Source organism: Liolophura sinensis, chromosome 11, assembly GCF_032854445.1.
Source record: "Liolophura sinensis isolate JHLJ2023 chromosome 11, CUHK_Ljap_v2, whole genome shotgun sequence".
Lineage (NCBI taxonomy): Eukaryota > Metazoa > Mollusca > Polyplacophora > Chitonida > Chitonidae > Liolophura > Liolophura sinensis.
Genome location: NC_088305.1, coordinates 25,839,812 through 25,853,789, shown reverse-complemented (window position 1 = coordinate 25,853,789; position 13,978 = coordinate 25,839,812). Strand labels below are relative to the sequence as shown.

General features: G+C 39.6%; 2 protein-coding genes across 2 annotated transcripts; both read right to left on the bottom strand.

Moving 5' to 3' along the window:
• Nucleotides 1-4,760: 4,760 nt before the first annotated feature.
• On the bottom strand, nt 4,761-5,916 carry LOC135478245 (homeobox protein ceh-12-like). The gene is made up of 3 exons (XM_064758517.1): nt 5,595-5,916; nt 5,234-5,406; nt 4,761-5,042 (listed from the first exon to the last, which is right to left on the bottom strand). The coding sequence occupies exons 1-3, from the start codon at nt 5,914-5,916 to the stop codon at nt 4,761-4,763; spliced, it is 777 nt and encodes a 258-aa protein (XP_064614587.1).
• A 2,698-nt stretch (nt 5,917-8,614) lies between these two features.
• On the bottom strand, nt 8,615-13,978 carry LOC135478244 (homeobox protein BarH-like 2). Its single transcript, XM_064758516.1, has 6 exons — nt 13,922-13,978; nt 13,157-13,279; nt 12,803-12,930; nt 9,402-9,739; nt 9,088-9,260; nt 8,615-8,896 (listed from the first exon to the last, which is right to left on the bottom strand). The coding sequence occupies exons 1-6, from the start codon at nt 13,976-13,978 to the stop codon at nt 8,615-8,617; spliced, it is 1,101 nt and encodes a 366-aa protein (XP_064614586.1).

Sequence of the window (13,978 nt, the reverse complement as noted above, 5' to 3'; positions counted from 1 at the left end):
ACATGCACTTGAAAAAATTGAGACTGTGAAAGATCTTGAGATAACATTAACCAGTAATCTGAATTTTAGAGCACATGTCACCAATATGGTTAGAAATATGGTTGATCCACTTAGCTGAAGCAAGAGATAGTCCTATTGTTGTGATGTCTTTCATCTTTCTAGTCTTCGTTTTCTTGGTGTTAATTTTCTTTGCTCCCACGGGTCTTCTTATTGTTTTTCCTATCTTTTTCTTTTAGTTGATTTCCTTTTCTATTTCCAGTTTTTATTCGTGGCCTCCCATGGCGGCGCAGACAGCACGTTTCATAGACCGGTAGAACAGTTTCTGGCCTATATTGTTTAGTTGCACTCCGTCGTTGGTTAGATTTTGCTTTTGTGGTCGGATCAGTCCGGTATGTCTCCAGAAGGTGGCCAATTGGTTGTTTGTCAGCTTCTTGTTAATTTCACGGATTTTTGTATTATAAATGTGGACAGAAATTCGCCGAGTTACCTGACGGTAAAAAAGCTGGTTGATGTAGATCCTTGGAATTGCGAATTTCGATTTAAGTGCACCAACATAATCAAAAATATCACCAAAAATTGCTGATGCTGATTTGTAGGAGTCGGCATAGTTTCCCCCAATGTGGGGGATAACTAGGTCAGGTTTTGTCTCCCGAAGGAGACTTTCCAATCTTCCAGAGTATCTAAGTGTCCCAGCTCTAGCTCCCCCAATGCCAAAGAACCGAATATTCTGGTCTGTCTTAAAGTCGATTCTAGAGTTTGGGATCGAATTTCGAAGGATACTATTCTCCAGCATATGAACGTAACTGCTGCCGATAATTAAGATTTTCATCCTTGTTTTTTGTTCCTGTGAAGACAAATAGAGAAAACAAATATACAAGATAGTTGTATTTTTGATCAGCGAAGGGGTTTTGTTTATGAGATAATGTATATCTTAAGCAAGAAGATATTTGATCAAACAGATACTTAGGAGCAAATTAGTGGTATAGCTACCAATCAAAAATTGATAGACGGTCTGCCCTCGTATGATATATACACATTTGTAAATAAATAGAAAATAAATATCAACTAATAAGAATAGATAAATAACAACAAACAAGAAGGCAGATAAGTAAATGAAGAAATATTATTATTGTGGTTACATTGTTTTCGTGTACTATGTTTTTGCAGATCGCTTTCATCGTTTTATCGGCCCTCAAGATCATGGCATCGCCGATATAGACGGGGATAAAGTTGTAGGAAGGAATTATGTATCTGTGGAAAAAACGGCCCTCAAAATCAAGGTATCGCCGTTGTTAGTATATGTTTTTGCTAATTTCGAAAAATGCACTGTCTTTAACCAGATAAAGTGACGTTGACCAGAGCAGAAACGGCCCTCAGAATGAAGGTATCGCCGTTGTTGGTCAATAGTGTTCTAACAGATTCGGCTTTCGTAACCCGTCAGTTTGATGTATTCTTTTAGTAAGGAGAATATTTGTGGTGTTATGTGTGGTTTGGGGTTAAGGATAGTCTGAAGGTCAAGTTCACATTTGTAGATTTTCAGGCATTCTGCCTATCGTCTTCGTTCTTTACTGTGTTTAATACATTGTACCAAATAGTGTTCTATGGTTTCATCATACTCTTTACAGGCTGGGCAAGTTGGTGAGGAATTTTGGATTATAGTTGCTAGATGTTCTTTGGGCCCTGTTTTTCCCTAGTCTCAGGCGTGATATGAACATACAGAAATACAAGTCAACAAATGTACATTAAGAGAGTGTGTCGCTTCAGGGATTAAGGTGGTCACTGTCTAATTTGATGGGATCATTGTAGGCGCTCGGTAGGTGGTACTGGCTGTCTCGTTTAAGCTGTGGGTTGTGTCATCGGATCATAATGGTTTCCAGAAGTTTCCTTCTTTTGTACTCTGACTGGTTGTTCTGCAAGGTACGAGCTGTGTTCCTTGCAGTTGGTATTGTGGATGGGCTCTCATGTGATCTCTGAGGGCTGATTTTAGAACTAATTTTCTACTGGGGCCTTGTGCTCTGCTATTCTGATGCTGAGGGGTCTACCGGTTTCTTCAATGTTTTTGCAGTTGACAGTCACACTAAATGTTGTACACAGAGCGTTTGGGTTCTTCTCTATGGGTTGGCTGTTTCTTTTCATTGGCTTTGAGTCGTGTTTTGAGGTTAGAGCTTGTTGATGTCCGCAATTGCCTCATCTCCATGTTGATGACGTATGGCTTCTTTCAGAGGCATTTAAGAGCTGGGGTGGTATTTCTTATGGATAACAACTCCTGGATTTATTGTGTTGGTGACCAGTCTAACCAGATCAAGAGAGGAATAACATCTACCTTGACGAAATGAGCCATACATATATCCAGCATCAAACTCCAAGAAGAAATTAACCACCTCAAAACAGTCTTCACCACCCAGAACCTATACCCCCAACAATTAGTGGAGAGAACTATCAGTAAAACTCTCAATCCAGTTAACAGCACCAGAGCAACGAGACCCGACGACCCCAACATATACATATCCATTCTGTATATAGACAGCCCAAGCTACCGGGTAAGAAGACTCCAGCAGGCAAAACTCAACATACAAACTACATTTACTTTCGCCTCTAACCTCAAAACCCGACTCAAAACCAATGGAAAGAAACAGCCAACCCACAGAGAAGAACCCAAAGGCTTTGTGAAGAGCAATGGGGTGTGTTGTTAAAGCTGTTTCCTGAAACAATGAAGTGAACTTTTTAGAATTAATTACAGTACATAATTCTGTATACGGCAGTATCTTACTCCCACTGGATTTTATATGTTTTTAATCTGATGGCGTCCATTTGAACGTAGTTTAATGAAAATTTTTCAAACATTTAAACATTTCTTACAAATGTTCAACACATACCTTTACTCGTTGACGGATAAACCAGGAGACGCTCTGTTGTAGCAAGCTTTATCGCTAACCTCACTACATTCTGACAACTGGTCATCAGCGCGCATGTCAAAGAATTCAGGAACAATCAGCGGCTTGATGGGAATGGAAGCTGACCCCGAATAAGTAATAACAGGGGAGGTCATCGCTTCGGAAGTCGGTGGGTATATTGTCCCAGGCTATTGTTTTGTCTCTCTGGATTACGTAGAGCTGATAATACTATCTATAGAAAAAACTGATGCTTTTATGGAACGCGGCCATCATAGCTCAGCCAGACGAAATATCACTCACTTTAATCTGAAGTGCTAAAGTCAGTCAGACGAGCATCCGTTAATCCCTTAATCTTTCTCAACGACAGGTGTCGGTAGTGAGTCCCAAACATGGCAGACGGTGATCACTTAATCCCTTAATCTAGATGTCCACACGGGCGGACTTGCCAGCTTATCACTCCTCAGACAGTAGCCGCTTGGAATCTTTATATATTTGGTAACATTCATCTTACTACAAATGTTTGTTGGGGACTAGATATCCTTCACACAGTCTACGTGTCGAAAAAGACATTCGTATGCCAACCGTCAATCAACACATCAGTCAGGGCCAATTCCCAAATCGACGTATAACACAAACTTGCAGAGAGCTAATAATGTATATAAAATTTGTGAAAATTTTGCGAAGAGAAGCAGTCTTTGATGATGTTGGAAAGACGCAAGCCCATCTTGGTTTGAACAGTTTGTTTTCGAATGAATGAAGCCTGAATAGGTCAACAGACAACGTGCCTGTGTAAACTTCGTCCCTAACGAAATATTTACTACAAAAATTTATCATTATACAGCCATTAAACTCGTGATAAAAAGAGTAAAGGAAGCTTTCAGAATATGTAATCAATGTAACTGAAAGGTACATTCAGTGTATATTGATATACATGTTATCAAAATGTATATTGTAATATACAGGTGGAGGGCAAAGTACAGTATCACGGAGCTGTTATCCCTGTATTAATGCAACAAAACTAACCCTCTTAAAAATTATTTTTCGGGTCAAATTGTTCACTGTTTCCAGGAAGTTTTGGATTCAGAATAAATTATTTTGATACCTTGTTGTGCGTAGGAAGCCCATGTTCAATTCCCGTACAAGACTTCGACTTTACATTTGTATACAACTTTCGCTAAGGTCAAATCTGCATTCCGGAAGTTCCAGAATCCATTGCACATCAAGGAAGAGGACAGTTGAATGTTACACATTAACAAAGAATGAGCAAACCTTTGTTGAAGAACTCAGTTCAGTTTATCTATTTGAGGTTTTATCTCTATATAAACTTTATAAAATCGACGTTTATCTGAGAGTTCAAAGCTTCATGGACGATATCTAAATCAGAAAAAATATATGTACCACTCAAATTAACATCAAGAGTTGAAGATCGTTAATCCCTTAATCTTTCTCCACAGGAGCCGTGTGTAGTTAATCACTCACATGACACATGGTGATCACTTAATCCCTGGATCTCTCTTCAAAGGAGATCTTAAAATATAAGAATTATTTTTTGTCACAAAAAGAAAAACATCTTCCGTCATTCTGCAATTTACCAGAGGAAGAAATGACAAGTAAAAATCGATTTTTAAAGGTCATTTAATGTGACTACAATTATTGGAGAATTCTGCATTCAACACTATATTCTCATCAAGAAACCCGACCTTTGATAAACTTAAAGCAATCGTCTAGAAAGTTTTAAAAAAGTTTTAAAAACATTTTTCTGACAGCACTTCAGGGATTGGGTCTCCATGTTAGTCTTGATATCAACTAGCACATAAAATAATCTTCAGCAAATCAATAAATAAATACATTAGTATTGGACCTGTGTCAGTAAGAAGCTCGTAGCTGAGTTAGTGGCACGGGGTGATATCCCATGGGGTATGGATACATCCCAGCATACGACAAACTTGAGGGCAGTACATCATTCTGTGACATCGCCGAGAACTGCATGGCCATTGGTTCTCTAGTTTGGCCTGGATAGCAAACACCGGAAGAACTGGACAAGGCGCCGCCTGACGGCAAATGCGGAAGCTCTGGCGAACTGGCGTTCCCTGCACTACGTCGTTGTCTCTTCTCCTTCATTCGTCTGTTCTGGAACCACGTCTTGACCTGTAAAACAGAACAGAATTGGTTCTTTATCAATTGTTACAAAATGACTTTTTCTGACTTGGAGAAGTATATTTTTGAAAGTAAAACACAAAATCATTTTTACACTAAAAGAATTTGGCCAAGGGGCATACCTATTATCCAGGGTGAGATTGACACTTACTGTATGGTTGAAAACAAAATAGTCGACGTACCTGTTGATCGGATAGTTCCAACTCCATAGCCAGATCACTTCTCTCGCTGACCGACAGATAGCGCTGCTCGCTGTAGCGTTTCTCAAGGCCGTCTATCTGTGTGGTGGTGAAGGTCGTTCGGGATTTCTTCCTTCTGCCCTGACTGGATTGGAGTGTGTTGTCCAGGCTGTTTTCTGAAACAAAGAAGTGAACTTTTTAGAATTAATTACAACACATACTGGAAAATACGGCAGATTAAAACATATAAAATCCATTGGGAGTAACTCCCAATGGATTTTGTATGTTTTAATCTGATGGCGTCAATTTAAGCGCAGTTTACTGATAAACATTTAAAACTTTCTTACGAATGTTCAACACATACCTTGACTAAGAAATGAAGAGTCGTTGACGGATAAACCAGGAGACGCTCTGTTGTTGGCAACTTTGTCGCTGATTTCGCTACATTCTGACAGTTGGTCATCAGTACGCATGTCAGAGAATTCAGGAACAATGAACGGCATGATGGGAATGGAAGCTGACCCCGAACAAGTAATAACAGGAAAGGTCTTTGCTTCGGAAGCAGGCGGGTACATTGCCCAAGGCTGCTGTTTTGTCCCTCTGGATGACGTAGAGCTAAGAATGCTGTCGATGGAAAAGCTGATGGTTTTCTTCTGAGATTCAGTAGATGCCAAAATAGTGGCCATGGTAGTTCTCAGTGTACTGATCGAGACGACGAACAAGAAGTGAATGCCTAATATTGGTGACTTTCACCTTTTATGCAACGCTACGATCATAGCTCTGTCAGACAGAATACCACTCACTTTAATCTGAAGTGCTGAAGTCAATCCGACGAGCATCCGTTAATCCCTTAATCATTCTCCACGGGCGTTGTCGGTAGTTGATCACTTACATGGTGGACGGTGATCACTTAATCGATTAATCTACATGTCCACAGGGGCGGTCTTTCCAGCTTATCACTCCGCAGACAATAACCGCTTAGAATCTTTATATATTTGGTAACATTTATTTTACTATGTAGGCATCGTACCATGACATCATAACAATAGGACTATCTCTTGCTTCAGCTAAGTTGATGAGGCTTAACATCCTTGCTCATCAATTATACTTGTCGCACCTGTTACAGGCACAGGTTTCCAGTACGCTGGATTTTCCTGGTCGGCGTCCGGTATAAGTGGTCGGAGCTCCTGAACTCCACGCCACAGAGGAGAAAGCAAGAGAACAAAACTGTTAACCAATAAATAAAAGCACTACTGTTGTTTTCTGTCTGTATAAATTTCTGTATAGGCAACTCAATTCTGTAATGTAGATCTATGTATTTCTAATTTAAAGATAACGTTAATCTCTGTAAACAGCTTACTATTTATCCCCTTTCTGTTAAATGACCATGGCAGCATTTGAACCTATACAGTCAACTATACAGGTGCTACCACAAGAAGGTTTAATTCCACTAATTGACTCATGTACATATGTAATTAGTATACCAACGCACTGCCATTATCTATCCAAAATAGTCATGTGTTAAAAAAAATAAAAGCACTGATGGCCAAGATATCCGCCAGGAAAGTGACCCTAAAACCAGTATTTAAATCATTAAAAATTTTATTGTGTATGTTTGCTCGGGACTGGATATCCTTCATACAATCTACGCGTCGAAAAAGACATTCGTATACCAGCCGTCAATCAACACATCAGTCAAGGCCAATTCCCAAATCAAGGTATAACACAAACTTCCAAAGAGCTAATAAAGTGTATTAAATTGTGATAATAAGTGGAAATTATGCGAAGAGAAGCAGACAACAGTTTTCGATAATGCTGGGGGATGGACGCAAGCCCATCCTCGTTTAAATAATATCTTGTTTTCGAATGAGTAAAGCCTGAATAGATCAACGGACAACGTGTTCTTTAAGAAATATGACACGACCAAAAATCTTCAGTCAGAGAAAATATATGTACCACTCAAATTAACATCAAGCGTTGAAGACAGCCGTTCTTTAATCCCTTAATCTTTCTCCACAGGAGCCGTGTGTAGTTAATCACTCACGTGACACATGGTGATCACTTAACCCCTGGATCTCTCTCTAAAGGAGATCTTGAAATACAAGAAATATTTTTTTTTTGTCACAAAAAGAAAAACATCTTTTGTCATTCTGCAATTTACCAGTTTTGGAAAAAAAATGACAAGTAAAAGTCGAGGTTTAAAGGTCATTTAATGTGGCTACAATTATTGGGGTATTCTGCATTCAACACTATATTCTCATCAGGAAACCCGACCTTTGATAAACTTAATGCAATCGTCTAGAAAGTTTTTCCTTGAGCAGTTAGAAGTATTAGAGATGACTTTGTTTTTGTTATTATTATCAATCCTAAAACCGAATGGCTTGATTACGTTTTTTGAGAGGGCATCCTAGGCGGACGAGTACCGAATAAGGAAAGAAATAATGTGTGTTCCCCTAGTTCTGTCGGGTATTTTAAATAAATTTCCTCTTACCTCTCTAAGAGCATAATACTAGTTGCCAGTACTCACTCCAATCCTTACCGTAACAAAAAAAATAAAGGAAAAACATATGTATTGTTTCTGCAATTACAGTAATTTTGGACAAAACTTAAGATCAAAGCGGGGGTTTAATGACCATTCAATGGGTTGAGAATTGCAATTATTGTTCTACACTGAACACTAATTTTATTTAAGAAACCCGAACTTAATTCAGGATATCCATTTCTCTTTGGCGTCATGTGAAACTCTTCCATGATAAAATTGAATATACTCCCGACAGCAATGTCATACCGATGACACTATGCAGACGCCCCAGACTACCATTGACACAGGTTCACAATGCCAAAGGCTATCTTTCGCTTCGCTGCAGAGGGACCCATGACTGAATTCAACAATGTTGATAGGTCGAATCAGCCTGAGAAAAGGCTAAATAGGCACACATTAAATGAAAGTGATTATCTGTTTTACCTGGCCTCACCGTTCAAGTTACAGGGAGTGTTGCCGCACAACTTCCAATGGCGTTGCTAGCATGTTGTTCCAATGCCCTCGCCGGCGTGTTCATGTTACAGAGGGCGTTACATCACACATCCTGATGGTTTCGTCAGATGTTATAGAGGGCGCTACAAAATCTTCCAATGCACTGCTCACGCTGTACATTTTCAGCTTTATTCGGGAAACTTTCCTATAGATTTCCACCGAGTATTTATAGAAAAAAACCTATTGTACTGGTATTATGAAATAAACATTTTATTTATAATGCTTGGCTTAAAAACATTTTTCTGACAGCACTTCAGGGATTGGGTCTCCATGTTAGTCTTGATATCAACTAGCACATAAAATAATCTTCGGCAAATCAATAAAAAAAATATATTAGTATTGGGCCTATGTCAGTATGAAGCTCGAAACTCAGTTAGTGGCACGGGGTGATATCCCATGGGGTATGGATACGGCACAGCATACGACAGACTTGAGGGCAGTACATGATTCTGTGACATCGCCGAGAACTGCATGGTCATTGGTTCTCTAGTTTGGCCTGGATAGCAAACACCGGAAGAACTGGACAAGGCGCCGCCTGACGGCAAATGCGGAAGCTCTGGCGAACTGGTGTTCCCTGCACTACGTCGTTGTCTCTTCTCCTTCATTCGTCTGTTCTGGAACCACGTCTTGACCTGTAAAACAGAACAGAATTGGTTCTTTATCAATTGTTACAAAATGACTTTTTCTGACTTGGAGAAGTATATTTTTGAAAGTAAAACACAAAATCATTTTTACACTAAAAGAATTTGGCCAAGAGGCACACCTATTATCTAGGGTGAGATTGACACTTACTGTATGGTTGAAAACAAAATAGTCGACGTACCTGTTGATCGGATAGTTCCAACTCCATAGCCAGATCACTTCTCTCGCTGACCGACAGATAGCGCTGCTCGCTGTAGCGTTTCTCAAGGCCGTCTATCTGTGTGGTGGTGAAGGCCGTTCGGGATTTCTTCCTTCTGCCGTGGCTGGATTGGAGTGAGATGTCAAGGCTGTTTTCTGAAACAAAGAAGTGAACTTTTTAAAATTAATTACAAAACATATTGGAAAATACGGCAATTTTTTATTCTGATGGCGTCAATTTTAACGCCGCTTATTTTTCAAACATTTAGACATTTGTGGCAAATATTCAACACATACCTTGACTAAGAACTGACGAGTCGTTGACGGATAAACCAGGAGACGCTCTGTTGTTGGCAGCTTTGTCGCTGACCTCGCTACATTCTGACAGTTGGTCATCAGTGCGCAGGTCAGAGTATTCAGGAACAATCAACGGCATGATGGGAATGGAAGCTGACTCCGAACACGTGACAACTGGAAACGTTATCGCTTCGGAAGTGGGAGGGTACATTGCCCAAGCCTGCTGCCTTGTCTTTCTGGATGACGTAGAGCTGAGAATGCTGTCGATGGAAAAACTGATGGTTTTCTTCTGAGATTCAGTGGATACCATAATGGTGGTCTTGCTGGCTTTCAGTGTACTGATCGAGAAGAAGAAAAAGAAGTGAATGCCAGGTACTGGTGACGTTCACCTTTTATAGATCCTTAGAAACATAATTTAATCCGACAGAGCACCTCTCACTTTAATTTGAAGTGCTGAAGTCAGTCAAATGAACATCCGTTAATCCCTGAATCTTTCTCCACGGGAGGTGTCGGTAGTTAATCACTTACATGGCAGACGATGATCACTTAATCCCTTAATCTGCATGTCCACACGGGCGGTATTTCAAGCTTATCCCTCCTCTGACAACAGCCGCTTAGAATCTTTACACATCTGGCAATATTCACCTTACTATGTATGTTTGCTGGGCTCAGAACGACCCCCCTGGTTGAAATAATATTTTGTTTTTAAATGACTGAAGCCTGGGCAGAGTGAATTAACAATGTTCCATTCGCTCAACAGGAAATATTGCGTTAGAAAAATCCATCACTATGTCATCATCAAACTCACAAAAGCTTCCCGGATATTTAATCAATGTAACATTCAGCCCGAATGTTCCATATTTTCCTATATAAATACTTATTAATAACTGTATCATGTTGAAAACTCTGAAAGGATACCAAAAGCGTTATTGATTTAAATACAAGTATGATGTCGTAATAGTCAGCCGAGTTTTCGTTCATCGAACACTTCACCAGCTTTAGCTAGAAAGTCATTCTCATATGAAATGGATTCTGTCCGGTTTCCTCCCACCGTAATGCTGGCCACCGTCGTATAAGTGAAATATTCTTGAGTAGGGCGCAAAACATCAATCAAATAAATAAATAAATCATATCGCAATGGCGGGCAGTGTACAATATAACGTGGCTGTTACCGGCGCATTGATAAAACCAACCTTTTTAACATTTAATTAAAAAACGTTAAAAAGAGCTGTGGGTAGTTAATGACTCACGTGACAGAAGGTGCACTTTTAATCTTTTTATCTGTTCAAAGAAAGATCATGCTATATTATTCCCTTATCAGAAAAAAAAACTTGGGTTTAAAATCTGCATTTACTGTCATGGATGAAACCATTCAGACAACAATCCGTTAATTCCTTAATCTTTCTCCACGGGGTGGATGGGTGGATGGGGGGGGGGGGCTGTCACGTGATAGAGGTTGATCACTTATTCCCTTTATCTGTCTTCAAGAGGGATTTTAAGTTATTAGAAATACATTTCTCGTCAAGAGTGAATGGTCTTTCTTCATTCTGCTATCATTCCAGTTTTGGACAGAAATTTAAAGTAAAAACCGAGGTTTACGGTCATTTCTTTGCGACTTAACACTTCGAGAATTAAAACTGTTAGTGAATTCCACACTGAATACTATATTCTTTTTCAAGAAACCCAACCTGTGGCAAAGTCAATGTAATGGCCTATAAAGTCTTTCCTTACGCCGCTGGAAATGTGAGAGATGACATTGTTTTGTCTATTCTTGTCAATCCTGAAACCGAATTTTCTAATTTCGTCCTTTTTCTGAGCATTTTGATGCCATTCGAGAGGCCACCGTAGACCGGCGACTACCGAATAAGAGAAGGAATAGTGTGTCTTTCCTTAATTCAGTCAGGTAATTTAATTAAATTTCTTCTTACTTCTCTAAGAGCATAATACTACTCTTTCGTACTCACTCCAATCCTTATTGATAATATCTTATCTGATTTTTTCGGTTATTCTTTCTTTGTTTTCTTGACTTAACATGGGAAATTTTTGTCACAGAAAATAAAGGACACACATTTTTCTTGTTTCTGCAATTATAGCAAATTTGGACAAAAATTTCAGGTCAAAACAAGGATTTAAAATTTCAATGGGTCGAGAATTAAATCGTTGGAACATTCTACACTATTCTTTCAAGAAACCCCAGCTTAGGCAAACTTAATATGATGGTATAAAACGTCTTTCCATACGCAGTTGGAATTATTAGAGATGACATTATTCTATTTATTCTTTTCGTTTCCAAACCCGAAATTCTTAATTACGTACTTTTTCTGATCATACCGATGTAAGTTGAGAGGCCATCCTAGAACAACTGCCGAATACGGGAAGAAATAATGAGCAGGTCAGGCACTGTGCCCATGTACTGTGGCTTATATCGCTGGTAACAGAGTACAGCTGACACAATCGCTTAATACACCTGGTAACAATAGCGTCTTAATCCATAACTCCCACGTGTTTTTCGTTAATGACTCTCCCTCGGTGACATGTGAAACCGTCCCACCAAGTGCTAAGACAGTTATTAATTAGCAGCCTCAGATTTAGACACATTAGATACCCAAGCCAGTAATAACATACGATAACACAATCGGTGGCGTCCTAGACTGAAATTGAGAGCCTCAGGTTTAGACACCAGAGATACCCAAGCCAGCAATAACATACGATGACACTATTGGTGAAGTCCTAGGCTACAATTCACAGCATCAGATTTATAGCGTAAACGAGATCGTCCGAGGAAACGCCGGGAACGTTAAATTTCATGTCATGTCTTCTTTGATCTGGTAATAATAGGCTTATCAATCTTATTACACACTTGTGAAATATACCGTTTTATATGTAGATTTTGAAGGATTTGTTTAGTTCCGCAATACTACTATACTCCATCAGCCGAGAAAAATGCCAACCAATCGTGCATTTCTTGCAGAGGGCGCCACACCTATTTCTTTATCACCTGATACAATGCTCACATTATACATTTCCGGTTTAATTTTCCGACAGGATTTATCCACATCATGTCAATGACAACAAATATGAAAAGATTTTGATTCCCAGATTTTATACAAAGCATTTTATTTACAATACATGGTTTAAGGACACTTTTCTGACAACACTTCGGGAATTCGGTTTCCATGCTGGTCTAAATATTTAACTAAATATGGCACAATAAAATGTGTTTAGCAAAATAAACACATTAAAAGAATTAGGCCTGTTAGTAACAACCTCTTGGCTGGGTCATTGGCCCTTGACACTGCCCCAGGGCATATGAATATAGCTCGTGGACAGTGCCTGAGTCCGTAACATTGACATCAACGCATTGATCATCGGTTGTATAGTCTTGCCTTGATAGAGCCTACCTGAAGAACTGTGCAAGACAGCTTACGGCAAATGCGACATCCCCGGGAAGTCCTGGTGAGCTGAAGATCCCTGCACATCGCCGTTGTCTCTTCTCCTTCATTCGTCTGTTTTGGAGCCAAGTCTTAACCTAGGAAAGACAACACAAAATGTGAGTCATTGAATATTTTCCATGATTACAAAATGACACGTCACAACATTAAAACGGAAAACAAATCTCTTTTTTAATAGGATGCAATTCTACAGCCCCAGATAAGAAAACATTTACATTTACTCTATAGTTGCAATATAAACAGCTGACATAGCTGTTGACCGGATAGCTCCAACTCCATAGCCAGATCAACCCTTTCGCTGACCGACAGGTACCGCTGCTCGCTGTAGCATTTCTCAAGGCCGTCTATCTGTGTAGAGATGAAGGCCGTTCGCGACTTCTTCCCTCTTGCTGCCTCAGGATTGGGACGTATAGTCAACGCTGTTTTCTGAAACACAGAAGTGAAGTTATTAGAGTTATATTGCAACAATATGGTTTGATGATTTTATTTTCTTACTACCCTATGCTTTTGATGTGTTTTTAATGGAATTTCGTCAATATTATCGCAAACTATTGAATTTTACAGAAAATTGCTCGCAAATGTGCTCAAAGAGCACCTTGACTAAGAAGTGAAGAGTCGTTAGGGGAGAAACCATTGCTTCGGAAGTGTGTGTGTGTGGGGGGGGGGAGAGGGTTACATTGCCCAAGGCTGCTGCTTTGTCTCTCTGGATGACGTAGAGTTGAGAATACTGTCAATGCTGATGGTTTTACTGAGAATACCGATGGTTTTGTTCTGAGATTCGGTAATTGCCATGGTGGCGATCTTGCTAATTTCCAGTGTGCAGACACAGAAGAAGAAAATGAAGTGAATACCAGCGGCGGGTGACATTCTCCTTTATACATGCCTAAGAAATTTTAATCAGACAGAATTCAACTCACTTTAATCTGCAGTGTTGAAGTCTGTCAGAAGAGCATGCTTTAGTCCCTAAACCTTTTTTGACGGAATCTGTTTGTAGTCAATGGTACTCACACTGTTGTCACTGCTCTGGTTTTACTCTATATGCTGTTGGTCTTTTATATCGTTAATCACTTTTCTGACAGTGATCAGGTCATCCCCATAATCTGTCTTCACGGAAGGTCCCGCCAT

Coding starts and splice junctions, on each gene's coding strand:
- LOC135478245 (XM_064758517.1), bottom strand. CDS start 5,916: ATGGCCACTATTTTGGCATCTACTGAATCTCAGAAGAAAACCATCAGC. Junction 5,407..5,594: donor CTCTTCATTTCTTAGTCAAG/GTATGTGTTGAA, acceptor TCTTTGTTTCAG/AAAACAGCCTGGACAACACA. Junction 5,043..5,233: donor TGGAACTATCCGATCAACAG/GTACGTCGACTA, acceptor TCTGTTTTACAG/GTCAAGACGTGGTTCCAGAA.
- LOC135478244 (XM_064758516.1), bottom strand. CDS start 13,978: ATGGCGGGACCTTCCGTGAAGACAGATTATGGGGATGACCTGATCACT. Junction 12,931..13,156: donor GCGAGCAGCGGTACCTGTCG/GTCAGCGAAAGG, acceptor TGTCTTTCCTAG/GTTAAGACTTGGCTCCAAAA. Junction 9,740..12,802: donor TGTCTTGCACAGTTCTTCAG/GTAGGCTCTATC, acceptor CTTCTCGATCAG/TACACTGAAAGCCAGCAAGA.